Consider the following 27,416-nt stretch of genomic DNA (forward strand, 5'->3'; position numbering starts at 1 on the left):
CAGTAAGTTGAAATCATTAACTTTAACAAATCCAAACTCCTAAAAGTAAATAATTTCCTCTAATTGATAAGTGATGATGAGAGTTTAACTCTACCTGCATTTCTCCGTAAAATGGCAATGTTAAATTAAAGTTTAAAATGTTAAAATGTTTATGATGTAAATGTCATTTTTTTATGACAAAGTAGGTTTAGGGTTGTTTTAGAAATTGATATTTTCAGTGATTTTTTTACTTTTGTTTTTATAAAAAAAATTCAAAAAAAACAAAAAAACAAAAACAAAAAACAAAAAACAAAAACAAAGAGGATAGTTAGCTTTTTTATAATAATTTTTTGAATTTTTGACTAAAAAATTAACTTTCCAAAATAGCTTTCAGCAGTACTACATACCACTAAAAGTAATGCTCCAAGGCACCACTAATGAGTTGGCATCCATTTAAAAAAAAAAAAAAAAAAACAACAACAACAACACTATGTCAGTGGGTGGGACCCATTGCCACGTCATTAGTGATACTATTAATTAGTGGTCTCAAACATTTTTGAATAGCTTTAGATTGATAGGGTGTGTTTTATTATGATATTAGGCATGAGATGGTAAAATTGTGGAGGAGAATGAGAGGACAAAATTGACAATTGTTAAACTTTGTTTAATAATATTTTAATGAGTTTGGCTTCTTTTATGTTGGGGATCCAATTTGAGAGAATATTTTGGGCTTAGTGGGTCTATTGTAAATTCATTCTCAATGATTTAAATTGCTAACTTTTTAAAATTCATTGAAAAGAATATTTATGTAAAAAATTAAGATGATTAGATTTCAGTAACTATATGTTCAAATCATATTTATCTTTAAAAGATGGGCAATTATTCTTGAAATTATACTTGTCGTCCATTTTTTTAAAGATAAATATAATTCAAACATATAATTATCGAAATCCAATCATCTTAATTTTTTATATAAATATTTTTCTCAACGAACATTAAAAAGTGAACCATTTAGATAACTGAGATTGGACTAACAATGAGCCTACTAAATTCAAATTAGTCTTTCAAATTAGATGGTAAATATAAGAGAAGGCATGCCCATTTGTAATTTAAGTTAGAGAGTTTTTTGTTTTATTTAGGTGTGTTTTTGATTTGTTTTGTTTTTTTGACAAGTTATGTATTTGGGCAACGACATGTTACCGTGTCACTAGAATGAAGGCTTGGTTTAGCAATATAAATTATTTATTGATTTATTTAGATAATAATATTTTTTTTTATTTTTTTGAATGTCTTTTTGTAATAAATAAAAAAATTAATTTATAAAAGACCAAGTGCTTGTGTCTCATGATCTTCCCCTTAGACTTAATTTAATTCCTCCAAGAGAGAATTGAATGCATGACCTCCTTTTTAAATCTAAATTTTTAAGTGAATCATTATGATTAAATTAGACTTGGTTAACGAAATCTCTTTTATTAAGAGAGGGTTTTATAATTTTGAGAAATTTTATTATATTTCTTGTGATATATGCACACGTAATTTCTTGTTATTACAAACTATCCTTACACTGCTATGAACGATATCACACAAATAATTAAAAATAATATTAATATTAAATAGTAATTAAAAATACTTTATAATGTAGAGATAAAAGAGATTTAAAATCAAAATAAATTTTAATTATTTTCATAATATTTACAATGGTAAATTACACTAACAGTCCCTATAGTTTAAGGCGCGTGTCACTTTGGTCCTTGACTTTTCAATTGTGACACATTTGATCATAAATTTTGAATTTGTTCCAAATAAGGACAATTGAAGATATCATTACTCAATTTCAAGGGCAAAATCGTCAATTTGATAAAATATAAACTAATTTGACAAAAATAAATATCAAAAAAATATTTTTGAATTTTTAAAAATTATTTATATCCACCAAAAATAAAATTATATAAAATTGATAAATCTTTTACGCATCTATTTATTTATTTATTTTACCAAATTAATTTTTATTATATGTTTGGATAATGATCATGTAATGTGTGGTCGTTAGACTTTTAATGTGTAATCAATATATTTAATACATGAAATATTTTTAGTTTTGGATTTTTTTGATTTAATGGATTGATTTAATAATGATATAAAAGTTGTCGCCACATTTGAGTTTTGGAAAAATAGAAAACTAATTTAATGAAAAGAAAACCAACCATCTATTACATGATTATCATCCAAACACACAATAAAAATTAATTTGGTAAAAAAATAAATATGTAAAAGATTTATTAATTCTACATAATTTTATCTTTGATGGATAAAAACAATTTTAAAAAAATTAAAATATTTTTTTGACATTTATTTTGGGAAAATTAGTCTAGGGTCCCTCTCACACTTTTCGTAATGGAACAGATTCACAAAAATAATTTTTGATGTCTAAGGTCCCTAAACATATCACAGAGAAATTTGACCTTACCAAACCCTACCCAATAACAGTCACACCCCAGAAGTCGAAAAAATCCTCAATGAAGACCCACTTCTTGAAAAGAAGGAAAACCCAACTCCATAAGAGGTTGAAGAGAACAAGAAATGATGGGAAGAGTTTGAGAGCAGTCCGGTGATTCAGTTTGTCAGAAGGTCTGAAGAGATTGCTAGTAATGAAGACCCACTTCTTGAAAAGAAGGAAAACCCAACTCCATAAGAGGTTGAAGAGAACAAGAAATGATGGGAAGAGTTTGAGAGCAGTCTGGTGATTCAGTTTGTCAGAAGGTCTGAAGAGATTGCTGATAAGATCAATGAATTGGAGCTGAAAGAGAATGAGAGTCCGTATAGGAGTGAGGACGCTAAGCTGTGGAAAGCAAGCTTCGTGATCTTAGTCGTCTCGACCTCATTGCAACTCGAATCAACGTTGAGATCCAACATCTCGCCACAACCTCAGCAGCGTCTGGTTCGAAACTGAGCTTTTTAACACAAGCATCGTCAATCGATACTAATTTCGATGGATTAAGTGTTGATGTGAATCACGAAGTTGATGATATTGTAATTGAACCAAGAGATTCCAAGTTGATGATATTATAATTGAATCGAGAGATTCGAAGGTTTTTTTATAGCAATGGAGGTATTGGTGGATTTGAATTGAAAAAGTCCTTTGAGAAAATGCACAGAATAATATGCTTCTCTTTCTCTTACTCTCTTTAGAAGTTTTACCCTTGAAGTGAAGGTGAAGGAGAGTGGAGACTCACGTTGGTTAGATGTGAGATCAACTTCCGTGTCTTCCTCATCTCTCTACAAATATATATATATATATATATACATAGAAAATCAGAGAAATTCTCTGAAAATATTTGTTTGGAAATTTTCTCTGGGTTATGGAGTCCAGAGAAATTCTTTGGGTGAGAGAATATTTGGGAATGTTTGTCAGAGAATTTCTCTGTAGAGAGAGCTTTGTGACTTCACCAGCCAAATTCTTCAACTCAACGGCAGTAACAGAGGCCAGTTCCTTTGCATAAGAAGCTTCTTCGGACAATTTTTTATTATGTACATGTAAACCACTGTTCTCCTCTAAAATATGAACATGTTCTAACATTAGTTTCTCATTCTCAATTTCCTGCACAAAGAAACAAAACCATCTATGTAAGGTCCATTATGCAAAAAAAAAGTATAAAACCCACATCAGTTCTTGCTTTCAGTTACAAAAACAAAGTGGAAGATTTGAAAACACAGCTTCAAATTCAAGACTTTAATAATTGTACCAACAGTAAGAAGATGAAGATGGAAATGACAGAACCACTGACGCTAGGTATATATCTTTGGTTGTTCAAATTTCTCCTATGGACCAAACCAGAGAATTTCTCTGGACCAATCCAGAGAAAGTTCGACCAGATTGAATTTCTCTGAATTGAATTTTCTCTGATCGAATTTTCTCTGGATCGAATTTTCTCTGGATTGATGTTGAGGGACCTTAGACATTATAAAAATATTGAGTGTCCTTTATGCTATAAAATCATAATACCAGGGACCTTAAAAAAAATCCCATTTATTTTTGTCAAATTAATTTATATTTTATCAAATTGACGACTTTGCCATTAAAATTGAGAAACAGTATCTTTAATTATCCTTATTTGGAATAAACTTCAAAATTCAAGATAAAATTTATCAAAATTGAAAAATCAAGGACCAAAGTGACACAAGCCCCAAACTATATGGACCGTTAATATAATTTGCCTTATTTACAATTATTGTTATTTTAGTCTTGTCATCAATGGTATGTTCTACCTATTAAAAACAAAAATGTGTTATAATATAAATAGTAAAACATAAAGGTAAAAATAAATATAACAAATTATAAAAATTTGAACTTATGGTAAAACATAAATAAATTATGTCATGAAATTTTGTAATTGTAATTTATCTTATGTTCATTCAATAATATAGCACATCAAATGCGTCAATTAAGTTTTACCCTTTTGTCATCTTTATAAAACTCAATAAAAAGCGTTAGGATCCTCTAGAGTGAGATGGTAGAGTGATCTTCTAGAGTGAATTTATGAGGGCATGACACCTGTCCCACTAATGAAACAAAGGGTGGAGATCAATCCCTCACCAAAATGGCGTCGTTTTGGTGGGAAAAATTAAAAAAAAAAAAAAAAAACCGTGAAAAGAAAAACGAAAAGAGAGATAAAGGACGCTCTGCTCTACCATTTTACTCTCAGACCTCGTGTGACCCTCCAAGGATCTACCACAGGGAAACTCTTCTTACACAATTTGCACACATGTTTAAGCTCTTGATCTTCTTCCATTGATTAGAAATAGAGAAACAAATCAGAAGAAGTAAAAGAAAGTTCAAATCTGAAATCTAATTTTCTTTTTCTTTTTTTTTGAAATTTTTCTGAGATACCCATCTCAAATTTCACTGAAAATTTAAGATTTGAGGTAGAGATTGGAGAAGAAGCAAAGAGAGAGAGAGGAGTAGTGAAGATGCTGAGTGACTTTGTTTTGTATTTCTCTTTCTCACTCACTGCTAGTAGCTGTTGGGTTGTTGAAATTTGAAGAAACAAACTGTAGCATAGAAACAAAACAAAGCATGGTCCTTCAAATCTGTGAGGAAGATAACTCTTTGAAATCTGTTAGAAAAAGCTATTTGAAAAAACATTGGGTCAGGAAAAAAGAAAAGAAAAAAAACGGAGTGTTAGTTTGAAGAAAAAAAAAATAGAGCATGGTCCACGATATATATTATTCATTTGAGTGAAGAAGAAAAAAAACCCAAATCAGGTTTAGAACAGGAAATAAAAATAAGCCCCCCCAAAAAAAACCCAAATCAGGTTTAGAATAGGAAATAAAAACAGAGCATTGTATATTTGAAGCATTCATTTGGTTTTAAGGTTTAGAACATGAAATAAACAATAAACATTGATCATATCAGGAAATAAACATTGATTATAACAGGAAATAAACAATATACTATTCATTTGAGTGAAAAGAAAAAAAAAAAAAACCAAATCAAGTTTTGAACATGAAATAAAAACAGAGCATTGTATATCTGAAGCTTTCATTTCGTTTTAAGGTTTAGAACAGGAAACAAAAAATAAACATTGATCATATCAAAAACCCAAATAAGCTTGAATAAGAAATAAAAAAATGCACATAGAATAGGAAATAAAAATAAGCCCCAAATCAGCCTGAAGACCTTCTCAATTCAAAAACCCAATAAACATTGATCATATCAAAAACCTAACGAACGTTGATTATACCAGAGATAGAAAACCCCAATATCAAAGGACACATAGCCACCGGAGTTCTTCTCCATTTCCGACGTACTCTCCCTCCCTCCCGGCAACCCCACCCCAACCTACCCTTTCCCTTCTCATCTCTTCTTCTCCTTCTTATGTTGCCAAGCCAGAGAAGAAGACCTATCTCTTTAGGTTTTTTTTTTTTTAAATTTGCCCTACCAAAACGACGTCGTTTTGGTGAGGGATTGATCTCAACCCTTGATTCTATTAGTGGGACAGGTGTCGCACCCTTATAAATTCACTCTAGGAGATCACTCTACCATCTCACTCTAGAGGATCTTAACGCCAATGAAAATAGTTAACATTCAAACTAATTTATAGAATAAAATAGCAAAGAGAACAAAAGGAATAGTCCCTTTCTCAGTTACTCCTCAAATTAATTTCCACCTTGTTAAGTATAATCACAAATGATCCTAAAATCTCTAAAATTATGCCACACGGTACACTAGTGTGTATATTAATTAGTGCATATAACATTATTCATAATCATAAGGTCCCTCCTCAAATAGATCAATTAAATCAAACATTAAAAATAAAAATTAAAGTTCAAACTTCAGTTAGTTTAGGGGTTGTTTGGGGTGTCCTAAATAATTGCACTTTTTGTGTTTTTGGACTAAAAAATTGAGGAAAAAATATAGATGTTTGGGTTAGCTTTTTGACTTTTTATGGAAAAATATGTATTAAAAAATTGTATAAATTAGTGTGTAAGGAAAAACTAGAATTGAGAGTTGTACAGCCGTAATTTTTGACTTTTGGTGAATAGTGATAACTTTTTAACTTTTTGAAGTGTTGTTTGGCAAGTTGGTTTGTGGCTAAAATAGCCACAAAAGACAAAATAGGCTATTTTAGCCACAACAAACAAAACATCACATCTAACCCATAATTATTACACTCTTCTCTCACAAAAAAAGTCAAAAAAGTCAAAAAGCCAAAAAACCCTTCCCAAACCAAGCTTTTTAGCCAAGGCTAAAATAGTCAAAAAAGCTAAAAAATCAAAAAAGTCAAAAAACCAAAAAGCCAACCCACTTCGCAAACAGAGACTGAGTAATTTTTTAACTTTTTGACAACTTACCAAACTTAACCTTCGTCTAGCACTTAGCCCACCTCCAAAGTCCATTCTCTTGGTCTGACTCTACTATTAAGAACAATATTTTTTTAATTTTAAAATTAATATATATACATATATGTATGTATATTTAGTTTTCATGTTATAAAAAATTAATTATACTAATCCCATAAAATAATTTTTCTTAGTGAAAACAATTCTCATTATTTGAATTATATGCCACTTTTAAAATTAATCTATTAAATAAATAAATATAACATATTTACATACAAAATAATATAAATGAGTTAACCCACAAATTTAGGCTACGCTTGATTAATTAGTTTTGAAATTGTGATTCTCTTTTTAAAGTTGTGATTTGAGTGTGGAATTGTGAGTTGAGTTTTGAAAAGAAAAAATTTGTTTGATTATAAGTTTTGAAAAGAGTTTTTGAATTTTGAAAAGGTTTTGAGTTTTGAATTGTATTTTGAGTTTTGAATTTTTGAATTTTGAGTTATATTTTGAATTTTTTTGATTTATTTTTTTAAAATATTAGAAAATATTTTAGAAAATTTTATTTTTATTTTAAATATTTTATTTTATTTTTAAATATTTTTATTTTTAATTTTAATATTTTAAACTCAAAACACAACTCCACATTCAAATTGTAACCAAACACATAACTTAAAACTCAATTTAAAAATTAATTTCAAAACTCATAACTAAACATATAACTTGAAACTCCATACCATTTTTAAAACTCTACACTCAAATCATTACTAACGCATAACAAAAAAATTAAACTATTTAAAATATATTTATAAAATAAAATAAAAATATTTAAAATAAAAATTATATATTTAAAATAATTTTTTTAAAAAAAATTTTAATATTAAAAAAATACAGCATATAAATTTATGCAATATAGTGCACATTAAAATAAATATTTATCCTAACAAAAAAATAAATCCGAAAATTTTTAAAATACAATTCAAAACTCAAAATACAACTCAAAACTCTTTTCAAAACTCATAACTAAAAAAATTTTCTTTTTTCAAAACTCATAACTTAAAATACGACTCCACACTCAAGTCATGATTCTAAAAAACAAAATAAAAAAATATTTTTTTGAATGTTTTCTTTTAAAATGGAGTTTTGAAAACAAAATGGTGTTGAGTTTTGAATTAAGTTTCAAGTTGCGTGCTTAGTTTTGAGTTTGAAATTAATTTTTAAATTGAGTTTTGAGTAATTTTGAGTTGTGTGTTTAGTTATAAATTTTGCCTTCGTTTGGCATGTTAGGCTTTTTGGCATTTTTAGCCACAAAAAGACAAAATAGGTTTTTTAACCCAATAAAACAAAATATCATATCCAACCTACAATAATTCCATTTTTTCTCTCACAAAAGTAAAAAAAATAAAAAAACCTATCTCAAACGAAGTTTTTTAGCCATATACTAAAATAACCAAAAAGTCAACCAACATCCCAAAGGAACCCTTTGAAAAGTAATTTGAAAATTATACCTTTGGAATCATTATTCCAGGGGCAAACCAAACATAGTCTAATTGAACCATTTTAGGGTTCGTTTGAGAGGTGGGTTGATTTTTTGACTTTTTTAGTCTGGAGTTAAAAAGTCTCGTTTTGAAAGAGTTTTTTTGGTTTTTTTGACTTTTTGTGAAAAAAATAATGTAATGATTATAGATTGTATGTGATATTTTGTCTTATTAAGTTAAAAAACTCATTTTGTCATTTTGTGATTAAAATAGTCCCAAACCCAATCCAACCCTTTTTCCCAAATGAAGTCTTAGTGTGTAAAGCCTAACCTATTGATAAAAACTCTAGTCTAGTTTTTTTTTATTTTATTAGACCAAATTATTTAGACTACATAGGTTATTCAACCACAGATAACATTAGATGACGAAGTATATTATGATTTATCTTAAGGATAGTTTTCACATTTCGTCTATAAATTTTTAAAAGGAGTAATATTATGCGCTATATTTTGATATTAAATTTTGGTATTGTTTATTATAATACCTCACATCATTTAATGGCATCACATGACACATATAATTATTGTTTTTATGACATTACATAATACTACTAAATATGATCATCATAACATTATTAGAAATTGTTTGGAATGTGCTATATAAGTATACTTTTTAACTTTTTGGCTAAAAAAATTGAGGAAAAAAAATGTATGCTTGGAATAACTTTTTAATTTTTTATAGAAAAATATGTAATAAAATATTATAGTAAAATCAAAGTGACCATTCTATCATGTTTTCTTTTGAGTAGTTAAATTCAAAGGGCTTCCTTCACAAACTTTTCCCAAACAATATATATTTTTAGATTTTTTTAATAATTTTTTGACTTTTTAATTTTTTATACTTATTCCAAATCAAGCTTAAATTTTATATTTAAAATTTAAATATTCTGAACTTTCAAATTTCAAATGAGGCGTGACTTATAAAATTTGGTTCTGAACTTGCCATTTAAATGAGTATAATGTTAGGTGTATCAAATTTTTTTATCAAATATTTTAAAGTGTTTTGAGAAGTAAGTTAAAAATTAATTCTTAATTTTTAATTTATTTTTCTTTTTCACAAAAAAAAATTTAAAAATAACTGACTTCTATAAATACTTTTTTTATTAAATATCTGACATAAAATAGGTCAACATAAATATTTAAACATCTCACGTAAGATAGATCACACATAAATATGGGATTTACATCATATTTAAGGGTTATTTGAAATGACTTAGATAAGTATATTTTTTATCTTTTTATAAAAAGTTATACAAAAAAAATTAAAAAAATAACGTGATAAAAAAAATAAAAAAATAAAAAAAATGCACTTAATTAGAATAGTCAAACTCCACCTTAATAAAAACCTTTCTCGAAAAGATCTAAAATTTGATATATGGATTGACTTGCCAATAATTTTAGAGTCCGGATCCTCTAGAGTAACTCTCTAGAGTGATCTTCTAAAGTGGATGATCGGACGGTTCAGAATAGTCCTCACCAAAACGACGTCGTTTTGGTGAGGATTTTCCAAAAAAAAAAAAAAAAAAACAACACCATCTCATTGTTGCTCGCCAAAACCATCGAATTCAATCCACTCTCGCTTGTCCCAACATCCTCAGCTGTGAATTCTGCAAATTCATGAAACCCAGTGAACCCTTTCACATACTCAATCATCGGAGCTAGCTCCGGATCATTCCCAACCGCATGATCAAGCCTTCGGATACCAAAATCCACCGGAAAAACTGATCCTTCATCCATCGATTCAAACCCAGGCAAAAACCAAGAATCAGGATGATTAGTGTTTTCAGGAGGGTTAGGATTTTTGTAGCTGATGTAGCGCAGAACCACATCGCTGTAGAGCTGGACTTCGGCGATGACAGCACGATCATCGAGGTTGATCGGCGGAGACGAGGGTTTTGCGCCGTGAGCGACGCTGGTGGAGAAGGCGAGTTCGGCGTCTTCGACTTCGATGGCAATGGAGCGGACGGCGAGGCCGTGGGCGGCAGAGAAGGAGCGGCAGGCGGAGGAGTTGAAGGTGGGGATGGCGGCGGAGGTTAGGTTTTCGGCGAAATCCATTTTTGAAATTCCTCACCAAAACGACGTCGTTTTGGTGAGGAGTATTCTCAGCCGTCCGATCCGCTCACTTTAGGAGATCACTCTAGAGGGTTACTCTAGAGGATCCGCTACGATAATTTTATGTCGAGTATATTTCTTATTGGCTATTCATCATAGTCCACACCCAATCTCTCTCTCTCTCTCTCACTCTCTCTCTCTGCTTCTGCTTCTGCTTCTGCTTCAGAGCTCAGCCATGGCTGCCACCAACACAACCAATCTCTCCCCTCTCTCTTCCTCCCTCAACAAACCCTACTCTCTCTCCAAACCAAAACCCTCCTCTCTCTTCCCCAAACCCCTCCCCCACCCCTCCCACTCCAAAACCTACAAAACTCTCTTCTCAACCTCCTCTAAAAACCCCGTCTCCGACCTTATCTCCACTCACAAACCAAACCCAGATCCCCATTCACTCACATTCGACAACGATGACAAGCCCCGCGAAGAATGCGGCGTTGTGGGCATCTACGGCGACCCAGAAGCCTCTCGCCTCTGCTACCTCTCTCTCCATGCTCTCCAACACCGCGGCCAAGAAGGCGCCGGAATCGTCTCCGTCCACCAAAACATCCTCAAATCCATCACCGGCGTCGGACTCGTCTCCGAAGTCTTCACTCAATCCAAACTCAATCAACTTCCCGGCGATTCAGCCATTGGTCACGTTCGCTACTCAACTGCTGGCTCTTCAATGCTCAAAAATGTCCAACCCTTCGTCGCCGGCTATCGATTCGGCTCTGTTGGGGTTGCCCACAATGGGAATTTAGTGAATTACCAAACCCTTAGAGCCAATCTTGAAGATAATGGGTCAATTTTCAATACTAGTTCTGATACAGAGGTGGTTCTTCACCTCATCGCGACATCCAAAGCCAGACCCTTTTTTTTGAGGATTGTTGAGGCCTGTGAGAAGCTTGAAGGGGCTTATTCAATGGTTTTTTTGACTGAAGATAAATTGGTTGCGGTTCGAGACCCCTATGGGTTTCGACCATTGGTGATGGGTAGGAGAAGAAATGGGGCTGTTGTGTTTGCCTCTGAGACTTGTGCTTTGGATTTAATTGAGGCTACTTATGAGAGAGAGGTTTATCCTGGTGAAGTATTGGTGGTGGATAAAGATGGTGTTCGATCACTCTGTTTAATGCCTCACCCTGAACCCAAAGCTTGTGTCTTTGAACATATATACTTTGCTTTGCCTAATTCTGTTGTTTTTGGGAGGTCTGTGTATGAATCGCGCCAGGCATTTGGTGAAATACTTGCTACTGAAGCCCCCGTTGATTGTGATGTTGTGATTGCTGTCCCTGATTCTGGGGTTGTTGCTGCTCTTGGCTATGCTGCCAAAGCAGGGGTGCCCTTTCAACAAGGGTTGATAAGGTCACACTATGTGGGTAGGACTTTTATTGAGCCATCTCAGAAGATTAGGGACTTTGGTGTGAAGCTCAAGCTCTCACCGGTCCGGGCTGTGTTGGAAGGGAAAAGGGTTGTGGTTGTGGATGATTCGATTGTGCGAGGAACCACCTCGTCAAAGATTGTTAGGTTGATAAAGGAGGCAGGGGCTAAGGAAGTTCACTTGAGGATTGCTAGTCCTCCAATTATAGGGTCTTGTTACTATGGAGTGGACACTCCTAGTTCTGAGGAGTTGATTTCGAATAGGATGAATGTGGAGGAGATTAGGGAGTTTATAGGGTCGGATTCGCTTGCTTTTTTGTCAGTTGATAGCTTGAAGAAGATGTTGGGAAGTGATTCTCCTAACTTCTGTTATGCTTGCTTTTCTGGGAACTACCCGGTTTTGCCAACGGGGAAAGTGAAACGGGTTGGCGATTTTGTGGATGATGGGTTGAATGGAAGTATAGAATCAATTGATGGGGGTTGGATTCGAGGAACTAAAATTCAGAATGAGGGGGAGAGAGATTCAAACCAGAAACTTCAGGAGGAAACAATTCCTCTATAGTGGTCATATTGCTCAGGGTATTCCCAATTTACTATATTAATTGCCTTTTTTGTGACGACAACAGAAAAATTTGGGGACTCAACGATTTTAGTACAATTTTTGTTGTGTTTCTTTGGTTAAATTGCAGGAGGGGAAGCTAAAATCCGTATTCTGATATTGAATTGGTCTAACTTCTCATTATCACAGATAGCTGTGGATTGTTCTTGAACTTGAGCATTTGAATGCATAACTTTTCTTGAATGTAAGGCATGGTGTTTTCAGACAACGGAAGAGGCATTCTGATTTCTTGATTCTTATCTAAGGATGAAATCTTACATAAGTTGTGGTAAGATTTGGTAGGTGACTATTGAATCTTACGCAAGACTTATGGGGCGCATGGTTTTTTTGCATCTTATGATTAGAAAGGAATGCCCGGATTTTTTAGGAGAAATTTGAAGACTTTGAAAGCATTTGGGAGCAAGAAGATTTATTTCTTGGCGCCTTTTTGGGTTTCAGTGGCTCCCTCTGTAATTAATATTTTTTTCTATTTTAATTTATTATATTTTTGTTGCTGATCAAATTAAAAACAAAAAGATTTGGTGGGCTACTACTGTTTTCGATCATTGCTTTCTAGGAATTCAATTGTAGTCATTTTGATAGTTATGTTGGTAATTAAGTGTTTTGATACGTGAGAAGCTAAAGATGGCGGTATCCAATGGAGGAGAAAACGAGGGAAAATCACTTGTTATGTTTGGTCGAGAGATTTGAAAAGGAAAATAAAAAAAAATAGTTGAAATATAAATAAAACATATCTTTTTATTTTTTCTCCCCAAATCCTCCTATTTGGGAAGGAATTTGGAAAGGGTAAAAAAAAATGTGTGTATATTTTATTTACATTTTATTTATTTATTTATTTATTTATTTTTCTTTTCAAATCTCTCGACCGAACATAACATAAAAAAAGTTTGATTTTGTTCAACGAAGACCCATGAATATGTTAGTAAGTTTAGCATTATTTGATTCAAGTTCAACATTTTGGGATTGGTTTTAGTTTCAAGTTCAACCCTGATGGAATTGTGTACTTGGTAGGCTGGAACAAAATAATCTTCGGTTCTGAAAACAGTTTACTTAACTTGAGGTTTGGATTGTCATGCTTTGATCTTTGTTCCACTCGATCAAATTTCTTGGATCATTGTCCAGGTCGATTTTTTTGACATATCAAAAATTGTTTGATCTGTAAAGAAAATTGAGATTCAGGCCAAATTATGTTTGTCTTTGATCTTGAAAGTATCACTTGATCTTCAAGGCAAGAAAACCAGGGTGGAAGAAATAAATGTCATCCCCTTCCCCTTTTCTTTGAGGCAAGGAACAAGGGAAATTTTCACCTACTCTTTTATTTTTGTGCACATCACATCTGAGATAACACACTTAATGAATTTGAACATAATCCTTTATACCAAAAATACCCTCTTCTTTATCCTTCCATCACTAACCTTAATCTCTAGCTCTAACTAGTCACTATTGCCACATTCACCATAGCTGTCGTCGTAGTTTGTTTCAAAATACTATGATGCACTGTTTCCAAACTTTTTATTGCTTATACAACTAGAGAGGTCACATTTGTATTGCACCTTAATTGATATAATTTATTTTGAAAAGAAAATGTACAAACTTGATATACCTAACTTTATCTCTCTAGATAAGTTTTTTAAATGGTTTCTAACCATTGATTACACTTGTTTCTTTTCTATATTAAAGTGGCTCACCTCTCTATATCTATGTGGAAACATGTTATCATCAACAATGCTTGATCTGCTACCACACAAATAGAGTTGTTGCTCGTAACCTAATATTGATTTCATACCCTACTGAGGTGGTCAAGAGAGGAGGCCGACAGTGGTGCAGCAACTGGTTAGGGTTAAATTTTTTTGAGTGGCTTGGACACTAGAATTTTGAATGTGGAAGATGAAAGGATATTTTGATATTTTTATTTTTAAATAAAAATATAATTAATTTTTTTTTTTTTCATTAAGTATATGGAGTGAGAATTTTATATGTGGAAATAAAATTTCCCAAGAGACACAAATAAAGTACGGGCAGCAAATTACCCCAACACCCCTCCCGTCAACCCAATATACCCACAAGGACGAAACACCACAAACTTGGTCCCACTCCACTCTACCGTGTTGCCATTCCTACATGCAAACAAGTAATTATACAAGATCGAGACAGTAATCCTATGTATCGGTCCCGAAGCATAAATCTCAGCAATAAGTTCATCTGAATAACAGTTCTTTGCTTTCATTTTCTACCAATGGCATCTTCCTGAACAAATAAGCATAAATTTCAACAATAATTTCATCTGAATACAGTAGTTTGTTTTCATTCTCAATGAATAGCATCTCCGTGATTTTTTATATTTAAAAACCGCTTGTCCACAAAGCCTCAATTCGCACTACAATGTCAATGTTATTGTAACAAACTCGCTCATTTTCATCGCTCCATGAACATAATCAAGCAGCATGCATGCCCAGCCCCAGGTCCAATATCAGCATCCACATAAACGCCATAGTGAGCTGAGAGTGCAAGAACCATTTCGGTGAAACAAGAACTAGTATCATGTTCACCACAACCACCACATGTGACACACAAAATCAGCCATTTTCTGCTCTGTCATAAGAATTAGATTTATGCTTCGGTGTAAATGTAAAGCCATCAGGAACCTTGCCAAGTAACATCTCAGATATCCTAATCTGCATAAGAAATATAACAAGTGAATATTAACATAACAAGAGCAACAAAAATCATTAAACCACTGACTAATAAGGTAATTGCATACCCAATCAGCTGCAGACTCTGAAGCCATTAGAGTCTCGAGATCATCACGACCAAAGTACGAGGGTGGCCGCCAATTCAGTCGTTGTGGGATAACATCCAAAAGATTAACGGGGATGTACCTGTGTGTGTAACTAAGCCATTCCAACAAGAAGTACCGAGTTGTCTCCACACCTGCAGTTACAATACGGATATCAGGGTTACCCACATAACCATGTTCCACACAAGGCACGTCAAAAGGTTTTGGACAAATGCTTTGGTTTGCATCTGACTATTGACAAAATATAAAAATAAAAAGGGAGAAAGAAAGAAAATGGACACGATATGTGTACTAATTAAAACAAGAATAATGTGTTTTGAATGAGAACTGAATTGTTTTAGAAGGCATCATATATTCATCCTCGTACTTTTGTTACTGTCATGAAAGGGGTCACTAATTCTAGATTCTAGAGCATAGGCCTTCAAACTCTAACCCTATAGTCCAAATCTCAGTGGCCAAGCATTTCGCTTCAAATGCCACATGAGTCTCATGTCCCATATCCACTAAAAGATCAAAACTGTCCACTACGCCGTAGGCGTGAGGAGTCAATATTGGCAAAAACCAATCATGCTCTCATGTGTCATCAAACAAATTCCACAAACATTGTGGCCAGAAAACATGGATATTTTATGTTGGTTATGCCATCTGGTATTCTAATATTTGAATTGTTAATACTGTATATACTGAACCAACACTTGGGAACCCTTTCCTCAAACAATTAAATTTAGCCAAAGGATAAGAAAAAAGGTTCAGCACCACCCACCGATGAAGGAAACAGCAATGCTAGAGAGACACTATTCTTTATGCAGCTGATTTTAGGACAAAAAAAAAATTGATGCAACAAGAAAGAGTTACCCCATGCACAGTGAGAGGCCAACATGGCCTAGAAATTATTTATGCAAAAACAAAAATTGTCCTTGGCTGTCTCTTGGAAATAAATAGTTAAAAATGACCTCAAATGAATCAGGTGGCTCAACATACTACAGATTGAATCTCTTTAAGCTTAAACATGGTTGTCCCAGCTGTAAGACTAGGTGCATAAAGAACAATGTATGCTTGTCAAATGGTAATAATAGTAATATTACTATGTTATATACCATACGCCATTTAAACTAAGGTGTCTTAGGTGATGTACCAGTTAAGTGCTCAAGCACCATAAATAACTTCATATTGACTGTCAATATAAGGGTGATATAGAAGCCATATTTCCCAGGCATCATTTAAGCTTGAGAAGCAAGTGATACCACCCAATAAATCAACCAAATTGACCTCCTTTGAATCAGCTTGACGAGTTGCCCAAATGGGGCCACTCCTTGGTTGCATCAATACCATCTGGTTCTGTTATGGGTTGGTCTGGTCCGAATCATTTACATTTTTCTTAACTGGATACAAATGTAATTAGCATTATCCAATAACAAATGGAAATAATCATATAGTATATCACACACCTTTAGCATCAGAGCCCCAATGTTCTAGCCCAAAACGTATGTAATCCTTTAAAATATTTAAACGTTCTCCAGAACTGATGTCCCAAGTTCTCTGCTCCTTCATTTCAGTAAATATCCAAGGCTGCAAACAAGAGCTGATAATATTCATGTTTCATAAATTACAGACCTCAAATAGTAGAGTTCAAAAGTGCACACAAATAAATTATTTGGAAAAACAATCAATAAAAATCAAGGCAATTCAAAGCTATAAATGCAAACCTTAATTAATGCACCTCGAGCAATCATACATGTAGAAAGTTCAGGGCAACTGGACTTGTTCTGATTCCAGTCTAAATATGAAAAGACATCACCGTTCCCCAGGACTTGCAAAGTATCAGGGGCCTTTCTTGCACACTGGTAGATGTATTCCCAATCAGCAAGCTTGCTATACCGTTGCTGACGCGATCGCCCGTGTATCGTTACTGCACTGGCTCCCCATTGTCCAATATCTTCAATTAACGAATCAATGCGTCTTCTTCCCTCAAAATAACCTGTTCGTACCTAGAGCATCATGATGCATATCAGACAAGCTCACTGAAGAAAGAACAACGTTAGTTTAAATCACAAAGATAAAAGATAAGTTGAGGATTGAAAATTGAAAAACATCTAAATTATTATTAGCTATATAAAGTTGCCATTCATTTTAGCTTAATTTAAATGTTATTAAGTACCTTAACAGTAATAGGTCTGTCAACTGTAGTAGAAGCTGCTTGTATAATGCTTTTCATCCGCATTGGTTTTGTAAGAAGAGCTGATCCAGCACCCTTGTTAACAACAATATCAATTGGGCAACCCATATTGATATCAATGAAGTCCACTGTACATTCCTGATTAACAAGTTCAACAGCTCGTGTAACAGTATCAGGATATGCCCCACATATCTGAACCCCAAACAAATCCTCAGATGAATGACGTCTAAGCAGCGCCCATTCTGAAGCCTGACCCTGTTTTTACAAACAACAGTAAATTATGACACATTGAACTCAAAAAATTTTGCATAGGAAACATAAGTGAATAATACAGAGAACACTTCCACGGAGATTGAGAGTAGAATGACTAAATCATCATTTCATGGTAGCACCCATATATTATCCGCTAACGAAATGGCCTTTGATAAAGCCGCGTGAAGAAGAAAGATTCATGTTGCCGACCCTATTTGATGGGACTTAAGACTTGATTTGGTTTGGTTTACCTATATATTATCCGCATTAAAATACAATGTGTTGCTCACCAAGATTGGGGACAGAACATTTCCATGTCAAAATGTAGACTAGATCAGATGCATTGTATATAACAGTAACACCAAAATACATAAATTTCTATATAGGCTCAAAAACAGTATATACATACAATTATACAAACATACATCCCCCGGTGTGTGTGGATCCAAAATGTAATGTCTACCTACGAAATATAATATTTCTTAAATTTCAAGTTGACTAAGTTCCAAAAGGACTGCACTCACTATCCAGAAAGAAAAGTATAAAACAAATACCAAAGAGAAGTTGGAACAATTTATGAAAGAGATGGCGCAGGGAAAAATTAAAATAACTAATTCAATTCATAAATACAAAATATTCTGAAATCCAGGACAGCTAATATTAAAACATCAAGAACCAAAAAGTTGGCATCAAATGTGAAGAGAAGCCCTGTATTCAATAAGAAATTTGGTTGCAAAAACAGATTATGAACCTGCAAGAGATTTGTGCACATTGCCATCTCACCACATGTTACATCAGCTCCTAACACCTTGCAAACCCTTCGGAAAGGAAGATTCCCAACTGTGGTCAAGGGTGCAAGATATAGCTTTTCTCTGAAATCAATAAGCTTCTTCTCACGTGGGTGTAATTTTAGGCTTCCATCAGTTTCTGCCGGAATACAGTCAGTTGTAGTTCCTGATTCCGCTTGAGGGCAGCTTTCCTCAACATCTTTCGCCAGGACACTGTCACCTGTCCAGTATCACATATGTAAGTAGTGTATCTGTTAGATGAACATATTAGATGTACAAAATAACACATTCCATTGAAATTGAACAAACCATTATTTAATTCATTAGAACTATGATTTTCATCTGCTGAAGATTTTGCTTTTTTCAGTGGTCTAAGTTCATCAGAAGCAAATGTACCATCTGCACAATCATCTTTCTCTGGCAGTTGTGGAGGGTTATCCACATTATTATTTGAGTTACCGGCCACTTCACAACTGTTAACTTCAGTAGCAGGAGACCCATTTGAAGTAGTTTGATCACTTTCCTCCTTATCTGATAACTTTTCGTGTTTTGAGTTCATCTTGACCTGCACTTGGAATACTAAATCATTAACGAACTCAAATGGAATTGGTAGAGAGGGAACACTTAAGGATCCTTGCTTGCCAAAACGAAACGCCAGCATAATCAAATTTAATTATTAAAGTACCAGAATATAAAAGCACAAAAACTACCAATGAACTGCAAAAGAGATTGCTAATGAAAATAAGAAACAAAAAAGAGACCATTACATAAGGAGATTCCAAGTAGATATAGATTCAATCCATCACCCTCAACAGGGTCTAAAATGAGTCCTTTGTGTTCCTTCTATCTACTAAACAAATTTATTTGTTAGACCCAACCTTTTATATCAAAATGATTTTGGTTAATCACATAATACTAATCAACATTTCTTGAAATGCTATGACAAAAACAATGGATTGATTCAATATGGCACCTACAAGAACACCCTAGACCTTATAAAATGCAGAAACAGGGGAGAAGGGGAGGAAAGGGTGGGGAAAATTGAGAAGAAATATATAATACTGTCTGCTCATACCAGAAGGCCAAGAAGTTTTAGTTGAGCATCAGCCTTGGGAAACTTCATTTTGTTTTTCCACAGAAGCTTCTGGACATCTTTGTTCAAACCATTCATCTCGGAGCTCTTCTTCTGACCATTCAAAGCTTCAGCAGTAAAATCATCTTTATGTGTACTTGAAAATCTACATGCCATACCATAAGGACATGGTCCTTCAGTGCTCAAGAAAGGACAGTCTCCCTGTATATCAGCTGGTTTCTGCATTCAAAACATCAATTTCATTATGAGAGTTAAATGAGATAATACACACAAAACGATCATTCAGCAAATACAAATTGTCTAGGGAATCGTTGTTTCTTTACCAGAGCCTTGAAGGCTTCTACATCGTGGCTGAAGCGGCACTTATCACTGTAAGGGCATGAAGTAACATCTCCACTTCTTGCAACCTCGGGACAGAGATGTAGCGCAGATTTCTTTTCCTGTGAGAGATTTCAGAGTACCTTATTTGACTATGCAATAATTGAAAATTGAATTTCTACCCAAAAATATATATATATATATATATATATATATATATATGCATAATTGATGAGCAAAATCGTAACTTTGAAGCTCAATTTCAAAATACACAATAAACCCATTACAAGCACCACTGCAACGCCGTCATAAACATATGATATGGTATTATTACACCACCCAGCTTGCATACAAAATTAGCATATTACCAAATCACAACATGAAAATGAAGGTCCATTAGCAGCGTAGCTAAATACGCCTGCTACAATGGCATTCGTACAACAAAGTAACTAGGGCTGCAAGATGAAGCAAGCTGCCCTAGCTCGGCTCATTAAAAACTTGTTCAAAATCGACTCATTAGGTAAACAAACTAAATTTGAACAAATTATAAAACTCGTTTAAGTTTTCAGGCAAAGCTTGAACAACCACTACTCGGCTTGATAAGCATATATACACTATATAAATAAATATAAAAAAACAAACTACCATAGCTCAACTCATTTTTGGCTCATTAATACGTCTTTTAAGTTTTTTAATGACCAATTAATCGGCTATACTCGGCTTGTTTGCACCCTAAAACTAATGACTCTTAATAAATTAAAAATAATAATAATCAACCAATAAATTTAACAAAATGCCTGCATCTCATTCCTGTGTATAGTCCTAAACTTAACATTCGCTATGACAGAGAGAGAGTGGAGGGACCTGAAGGCGCTCTCTTTTGAGTTGTCTTTTAGATTTCTTCTCCTTGAGAAGGTTTGAGTTTGAGTTTGAATTTGAATTTGAAGCGACAGCGTTGGTGAGGTGGTTACTGGTGGAAGGTCTGATGGGCGGAGGACGAAGAAACTCCTTCTTCACGGGGGCAATGGCTTTCGCCACCAGCTCTTCTGCTGTTTTCTCAGCCACTACGCCGCCGTCTGATGGAGCTTCCTCCGCAGTGGAAAGGTCCATTCCGGTTGAGGAGGCTTCTCTTCTGTGTAGGGTTTCTTCTGTAGAGAGCAATAGAGGAGTAGCTGATATGTGTTTCATCCAACACTACCACAAAATATTATTAATTATAAATTTTTAACCATGATTTAAAAATTTTGTAATAAAAAATAGAATAATGCTTGGGACCCCTTTTGGAGGTCACCCCGTCACCTCCTTTTGTCACGTGGCGGGTGCTGATTGGAGGAGTAGGAAAAAAAAGAAAAAGAAAAAGAAAATGTAACCAATGAGAGAGAGAGGGGGTCAAAGGGGGTGGGAAAAAAAGGGGATGAATCATTGTTGTAAAAAATATTATTAATTATAAATTTTAGTGATAATTTTTAAAAAAAATATTATAAAAAAAGTTATTAATTTTTAACTTTTAATAGTAATTTGAAAATTATCATAGAAAAATGTCACTAATTATAAATTTTAGTGACAATTTATAAAAATCGTGATAAAAAAAATCATTAATTATTAATTTTTAGTGAAATATGTAAAAAATTGTCATATGTAATTATTTTTAACGACGATTTTATGAAGAATTATTTTTAATAGGATTTAATAAAAATTAAACCTAATTAGTAAGATCGATTAGTAGTTTATTGGCCTTGTACCATGATTTTGCTTGGGTCACGATCGAAGGGGGGTCATCACAATGTGAAATTTGTGGAGAAAATGCACTGTTCATCGAAAAACAATTTCAACAATGATTCATGAGAGGGGAGATTTGCACCATTAGTACGGCCGAGCTACGACAGTGCCGGTCGTGACAAACTTCGCGGCGCCGCGCTATTTCCTCTACTGAGACGGCCGGTGGATCTGTTTTGCTCGGTCAAGAAGATCAGCAGACCAGGCGTGAACTACGCCCGGCCGAGCTGTGACTTGTAGACATTTGGCAGGGCACGCAGTCGAGTGGCGAGACTGGGCTACGGGTAGCTCGGGCTAAACCAAGGACGAGGCGAAGGCCGACATGCCTTTGAACGGTTAGCCGAGATGGACAGATCCCAGATAACCTCGGATGAAGGTAGAACGGATGGAGGCCGGCATGCCTCGGAACTGGTAAGCCACAATAAACCTGTCAATATCAGCCCGGTCATGAGCATCACCCCTCGGCCCCTTTGCCAAAGGGGCAGGCTGGCGACACATAGCTCGGTTGCGTGCATGTGGTGACAGTTCTCCACAAGGGATAGGCCGGTTGTGGTACTCCAGTTAGGTGTGCCACCTGGGCCAATGGCGTGAGGGAGAGGACATCTGCTCCACGCACGCATCAATACCGTTGGACAGTTCTGCGCGTACTGGTAAGAGGACTAAGCCTTTACACGCGTAAGGTGGTGAGAGGCGAGCACTGTCACCTGTCCAGGGAAGAACAGCAGAGATAGTGCGCGCACAGTCTTGAGGCTGCACGGCCAGCCTAGAAATAGAAGGAAAGAGGAACGTTAGAGGTATGAAAAATTCACTCTATCACTAACACTCTCTCTCTCTCTGATAGCCTTCTTCTTCCTCCAGTGGTTTGACTTGATCGTCGGAGGGTTTATCCGGCACACCACCACCGGGCAGCTCACCATTTCTGTGTTGCAGAGATAGACGCCATCACGAGAAGCTTGACGTCCAAGGAGTACGGAAAGCAGAGGATATTTCGCCTCCGTACAATTGGCGCCGTCTGTGGGAAGTCTTTGGTACTCAACCCTTGTTCTTTGAGCTTCTTCGACCATTTCCATGGCCAACAACGACGAAGCCCCACTGTCCGTTGTCGATGGTGTCACACCGGAGTATGTCCGCTTGAGAGAAGGCCCCCCGAATATTCCAGCCATGGCGGGCTTAGAGACTTCTTCGCGAGGTGCGCGAGACAAACGCGGAAGGAGTACTGATCGCTCGCAGAGTCCAGAGGGCCGCCGACGCCGGGGGGAGTCCCATGCGCAGCGCCTGGAGCACAAACTCAAGGACCAAGACGCCCTCATTCGTAGGATGGCGGCGAAGATGGAGCTGCTGAAACGCCAGATTAAAGGGCAGGGTGTTGCTGGAGAGGGCAACCTTAGTGAGCGCACCCCGTCCCCTCGTTGTAGCAGTCGCCGCCAGGGAAGGACTCACTCTCTCTCCATCACCAGGAACTATGGGGTTGGAGATTCCGACCAAAGAGAGAGCAGGTCCCTCTCTCGCGACAACACTTACCGCCCCTCACGCCCGACGCCGACTTCGCGATCCTCTTTCTCCACACGTTCCAGAGACTTGAGGGATGTATTGGAGGAGAGGGCACGCCGTCGGGAGGCTCGGAGAGTGCCGGCATTGCAGAGGTTGAGCGCTCCAGTTCATGGTAGTGAGGAAGTGGCGATGCCAGCCCCCAAAGCGATGGCCCCTGCGCTGGTGGACAAAGAGCTGGCGCGACTTACAGCCACGCCGCTGTCTCCAGAGATTGAGAGTACACCACTCCCCGCCAGATTCCACCAGCCAAAGTTCACTTTGTACGACGGCAAGACGGATCCGTACATGCATGTGAGCCATTACCGGCAAGTAATGGCTGGCCACCGGCGCAACTACGCCTTGATGTGCCTCATATTCCCAGCAAGCTTGGGAGAGCTGGGTTTGAACTGGTTCAAAAGGCTCCCAAATGGGAGTATTGAGGGGTGACAGCAACTAGCGGAAGCCTTCGTCACCAGATTCAAAACCAACACACGAACGCCGAAGGAGATCGACCATCTCCTGGGCGTTAAGATGGAGTCTGGATGTTCATTGAAGGCATACAATGCGAAATACTGGGAAACTTACAATGAGATCCTCGACTGCTCCACCAATCTGGCAATCACTCAATACAAACGGGGTCTCCCAGTCGGACATAGGCTGCGAGATTCACTCACGATGCATCAACCCACAACCATGGAGTCATTGATGCAGCGGGTCAATGAGCACATTCGCGTGGAGGATGATGCCGCCTCCGCGACCGAGAAGGCTAATCCGGTCGCGGGGGACAGAAGGGTGGCGGGGAAAGTTCACTCGGTTGGGCAGGAGGATAACCGCCCAAACAACCGGTCAAAAGATCAACGCCATGGTTCAAACCGTGATGACAGAAACAAGGGCCGCCGAAATAACCGGGCTGACACTCCCCGTGATGCAGCGAAGGATGCCAAAAGAAAATTGAAGGCACGGACTGGAATCACCACGGTCTTTAAAATCCCCATTTATCGCATTTTGGGCGAGATTCGAGGTGAACCCTTCGTCCGTTGGCCGGCCAAGTTGGGGAGTGCGCAGAGGGGCTTCAATTCAAAATATCGCTGCACCTTCCATGAAGAACGGGGCCACCGAACGGAGGACTGCTTGCCGCTCAAACAACACTTGGATGAGTTGGTGGCGGCTGACATCTTGACCAATACATAGACGGGGAAATGAAGGCCGCACCATCAGGGCAAGCCGAGCCAAACGGCCTAGCCACCCTGGATGCGGCCTCGCAAGGTGTAATCAACGTTATCCATGGTATCATTGAACCAACCAGGGTCTGCAAGCTGAGAGGGATGACCAAGAAGGCCGAGCATATGAGGGAAGTGCTCTCTGTTCAGCCCACTGTGAAGAGGGGGAAAATCGAGCCAAAATACGTCATTACCTTTACAAGCAAGGATTTAGAAAGGATCCAGGTGCCCCACAATGATGCCTTAGTGGTAACTCTTCGCGTCAAAGGCTTTGACATTAAAAGAATCTTGATCGACCAAGGGAGTTCGGTCGAAATTATGTATTATGATGCTTTTAAGCAAATGAAGCTGGAGGACAAAGACTTGGCTCCCGCGATGTCCCCCTTGGTTGGTTTCAACTCTCAACCAGAGTGACCAATCGGAAAGATCATTTTGCCGGTCAGAGCGGGTTCTGTAGTAAAGCATGTGGAATTTTGGGTGCTAAAAGTTTCATCCACATACAACTTAATTTTGGGCATGGGGTGGTTGCACGCCATGCAAGCAGTTGCGTCTACCTTCCATCAAGTTATGCGCTTTCCGGCACCCACCGGGCAAATTGAAGAGGTTTGGGGAGACCAGGTGATGGCAAAACAATGTTTCATTGCGGTAAATGGCAGCCGAGCAGCCAAAGGGTTTGTCCAGATGATTGAGGGGCCCAAGGGGAAGGAGGTCCTTGAAGACGTAGGAAGGAAGGCCGAGGAAAAATCGGTAGAGGATTTGGTTGAAGTGCGCATCGACGAGGACGACCCGACTAAGTTCTTCCTCTTGGGATCATCTTTGTCAAGCGCCGAGCGGTTAGATTACGTCAAATTCTTGACTTCTAATTTGGAGGCCTTTGCGTGGACACCTTACGATATGCCTGGCGTTGACCCAAGCTTCATTTGCCATCAGTTGAATGTCTACCCTGATGCACGGCCCGTCATCCAAAGGACACGCCGCTCTGCCTTGCACCATGCTGAGGTGGTAGCGGAAGAAGTGAAGAACCTGTTGGAAGCTGGGGCCATAGAAGAAGTGCAATACCCTCGATGGATATCCAACACGGTGGTGGTTCCAAAGAAGAACGGCAAGTGGCGGGTCTACGTTGACTACAAGGCTGTCAATCGTGCTTGCCCAAAGGATAGCTTTCCCCTCCCTCGAATTGACCAGCTGGTGGACTTAACCGCTGGCCATCAGAGGTTTAGCTTCCTGGACGCATATCGCGGCTACCACCAAATATAGACCGGATCGAGAGATCACATCGTTCACCACTCATAGGGGCTTATATTGTTACAAAGTCATGCCGTTCGGACTGAAGAACGCCGGGGCAACTTTTCAGAGGATGGTAACAAAGATGTTCGCTCCTCTTTTGGGCCGAACAATGGAGGCCTATATCGACGACATGGTGGTGAAGAGTAGGGAGAAGTCTCAACACCTCGCCGACCTAGCAGAAATGTTTGCCATCCTAAAGCATCACAAGCTTCGTCTGAACGCCTCCAAATGCGCTTTCAGAGTTGGCACTGGGAAGTTCTTGGGTTTTCTAGTTACAAACCGGGGAATCGAAGCCGACCCATCACAAATCAAGGCAATACAAGAGCTAGAACGTCCTAACTCTACGAAGGACGTGCAACATCTTGCCGGGATGGCAGCCGCGTTGAACAGATTTATCAGCCGGTCTTCGGATCGTTGCAGGCCCTTCTTTAAAACTTTGAAGTCCAAGTTCTTCTGGGATGATGAGTGCGACCGCGCACTAGCAGACCTGAAAGCATATCTTTCCTCAGCCTCTATTTTGATCACACCTCAGCCGGGCGAAGAGTTGTACCTCTACTTGGCTGTCTCTCAACACGCGGTCAGCGCGGTATTGGTCCGTGCTGAAGGCATCCAGCACCTACCGATCTTCTATGTAAGCAAGACTCTGCTCCCAGCCGAAACGAGATATCTTCCCTTGGAAAAATTGGCGCTGGCCCTAATGATGGCGTCAAGAAAACTGGCACACTATTTTCATGCCGATACAATAGTTATGTTAATCGAGTTCCCGCTCAAGGTGCTTTTTGAAAAGGCAGACTTCACTGGGAGAATTTTGAAATGGGCCGTGGAATTAGGGCAATATGACATCAAGTTCCGACCGCGCACCGCAATCAAGGCTCAAGCACTTGCTGACTTTGTGGCGGAATTTGCCCCTGGGATGCATCCAGTCTGCCCGATTGATTTGGTTGGTGCGGATTTAGCACAACCCATGGTTCTGGCAACAAAAACAAGTGTTGGCTCGCAAGTAGGAGAAGGGCAAAGCACAACCGAACTAACAAAGTCCGGCAAAGATGAACCCAACCAAGACAAGGAAAAAGACCAGAATAGGCCGACCAAAGACTTGGAACTGAGAACCTCTCAAAACCCGTCTGACTGTTGGAAGCTGTTCATTGGCGAGATGTGGAAGCTCTTCGTCGATGGGGCATCCAACAGGCATGGGGCCGGGCTGGGCATCGTGCTGACCTCACCGGATGGGCTGATCATCGAGCAAGCAATTACACTCGGCTTCCCGGCATCCAACAACGAGGCTGAGTATGAAGCCCTCCTTGTCAGACTAAGAAGCGCGCTGAGAATGAAAGCCACAACCCTTATGGTATTCAGTGATTCCAAGTTGGTGGTCAATCAGGTCTCAGGGGAGTATGAAGCAAGGGATGAAAGAATGGCCAAGTATCAGGCGCTGGTACGCGCAGAGATCAAGAAGTTCGCCGCCATAAGGATGGAACAAATCAACCGCGAAGAAAACAACACGGCTGACAAATTGGCTAGACTCGCTTCCACTCAAATAGCTTTTCCCAACCCCTTAATGATAGAATTTTTACCCCGGCCAAGCATTGTGGAACCAGAATCAACCAAGGTACTCTGCACCGACTTGGGTCCTTCCTGGATGGATCCCATCATCGCCTTCCTGAGAGATAAAGTTCTGCCTGAAGAAAAGAAGACGACCAACAAGGTCTGAGCCAAGTCAGAGTGGTTTTGGCTCTCCCCTT

At 37.5% G+C, this 27,416-nt stretch overlaps 4 protein-coding genes and 1 pseudogene across 6 annotated transcripts; 3 read left to right on the forward strand and 2 right to left on the reverse strand.

Moving 5' to 3' along the window:
- Nucleotides 1-2,452: 2,452 nt before the first annotated feature.
- On the reverse strand, nucleotides 2,453-10,408 carry LOC145791243 (4-hydroxyphenylpyruvate dioxygenase pseudogene; annotated as a pseudogene).
- A 160-nt stretch (nucleotides 10,409-10,568) lies between these two features.
- On the forward strand, nucleotides 10,569-12,966 carry LOC114278562 (amidophosphoribosyltransferase, chloroplastic). The gene is made up of 2 exons (XM_028220638.2): nucleotides 10,569-12,397; nucleotides 12,508-12,966. The coding sequence occupies exon 1, from the start codon at nucleotides 10,641-10,643 to the stop codon at nucleotides 12,378-12,380; it is 1,740 nt and encodes a 579-aa protein (XP_028076439.2). The 5' UTR covers nucleotides 10,569-10,640; the 3' UTR covers nucleotides 12,381-12,397; nucleotides 12,508-12,966.
- Nucleotides 12,967-14,640: 1,674 nt separating this feature from the next.
- LOC114278563 (tRNA-dihydrouridine(47) synthase [NAD(P)(+)]-like) lies at nucleotides 14,641-21,102 on the reverse strand. 3 transcript variants are annotated; one of them, XR_003634959.2, is made up of 10 exons: nucleotides 20,726-21,064; nucleotides 19,867-19,983; nucleotides 19,526-19,762; nucleotides 18,760-19,015; nucleotides 18,414-18,670; nucleotides 17,393-17,665; nucleotides 16,941-17,222; nucleotides 16,683-16,816; nucleotides 15,199-15,368; nucleotides 14,641-15,112 (listed from the first exon to the last, which is right to left on the reverse strand). XR_003634959.2 is itself a non-coding variant. In XM_028220641.2 (10 exons), exons 1-10 carry the CDS (start codon nucleotides 21,047-21,049, stop codon nucleotides 15,014-15,016), a joined length of 2,049 nt encoding a protein of 682 aa, XP_028076442.1. In that variant the 5' UTR covers nucleotides 21,050-21,102; the 3' UTR covers nucleotides 14,641-15,013. The 3 variants fall into 3 exon arrangements, 2 of the variants coding, with proteins under 2 accessions (XP_028076442.1, XP_028076441.1); XM_028220641.2 differs by having other exon boundaries at nucleotides 16,683-16,803; nucleotides 18,847-19,015; nucleotides 20,726-21,102; XM_028220640.2 differs by having other exon boundaries at nucleotides 16,683-16,803.
- A 3,801-nt stretch (nucleotides 21,103-24,903) lies between these two features.
- LOC145791244 (uncharacterized) lies at nucleotides 24,904-25,718 on the forward strand. The gene is made up of 2 exons (XM_082871573.1): nucleotides 24,904-25,575; nucleotides 25,701-25,718. Exons 1-2 carry the CDS (start codon nucleotides 24,904-24,906, stop codon nucleotides 25,716-25,718), a joined length of 690 nt encoding a protein of 229 aa, XP_082727699.1.
- An 86-nt stretch (nucleotides 25,719-25,804) lies between these two features.
- Nucleotides 25,805-27,385, forward strand: LOC145791245 (uncharacterized). Its single transcript, XM_082871574.1, has one exon. The coding sequence runs from the start codon at nucleotides 25,805-25,807 to the stop codon at nucleotides 27,383-27,385; it is 1,581 nt and encodes a 526-aa protein (XP_082727700.1).
- Nucleotides 27,386-27,416: the final 31 nt, after the last annotated feature.

Source organism: Camellia sinensis, chromosome 5, assembly GCF_055761805.1.
Source record: "Camellia sinensis isolate YWXY chromosome 5, ASM5576180v1, whole genome shotgun sequence".
NCBI classification, from domain to species: domain Eukaryota; kingdom Viridiplantae; phylum Streptophyta; class Magnoliopsida; order Ericales; family Theaceae; genus Camellia; species Camellia sinensis.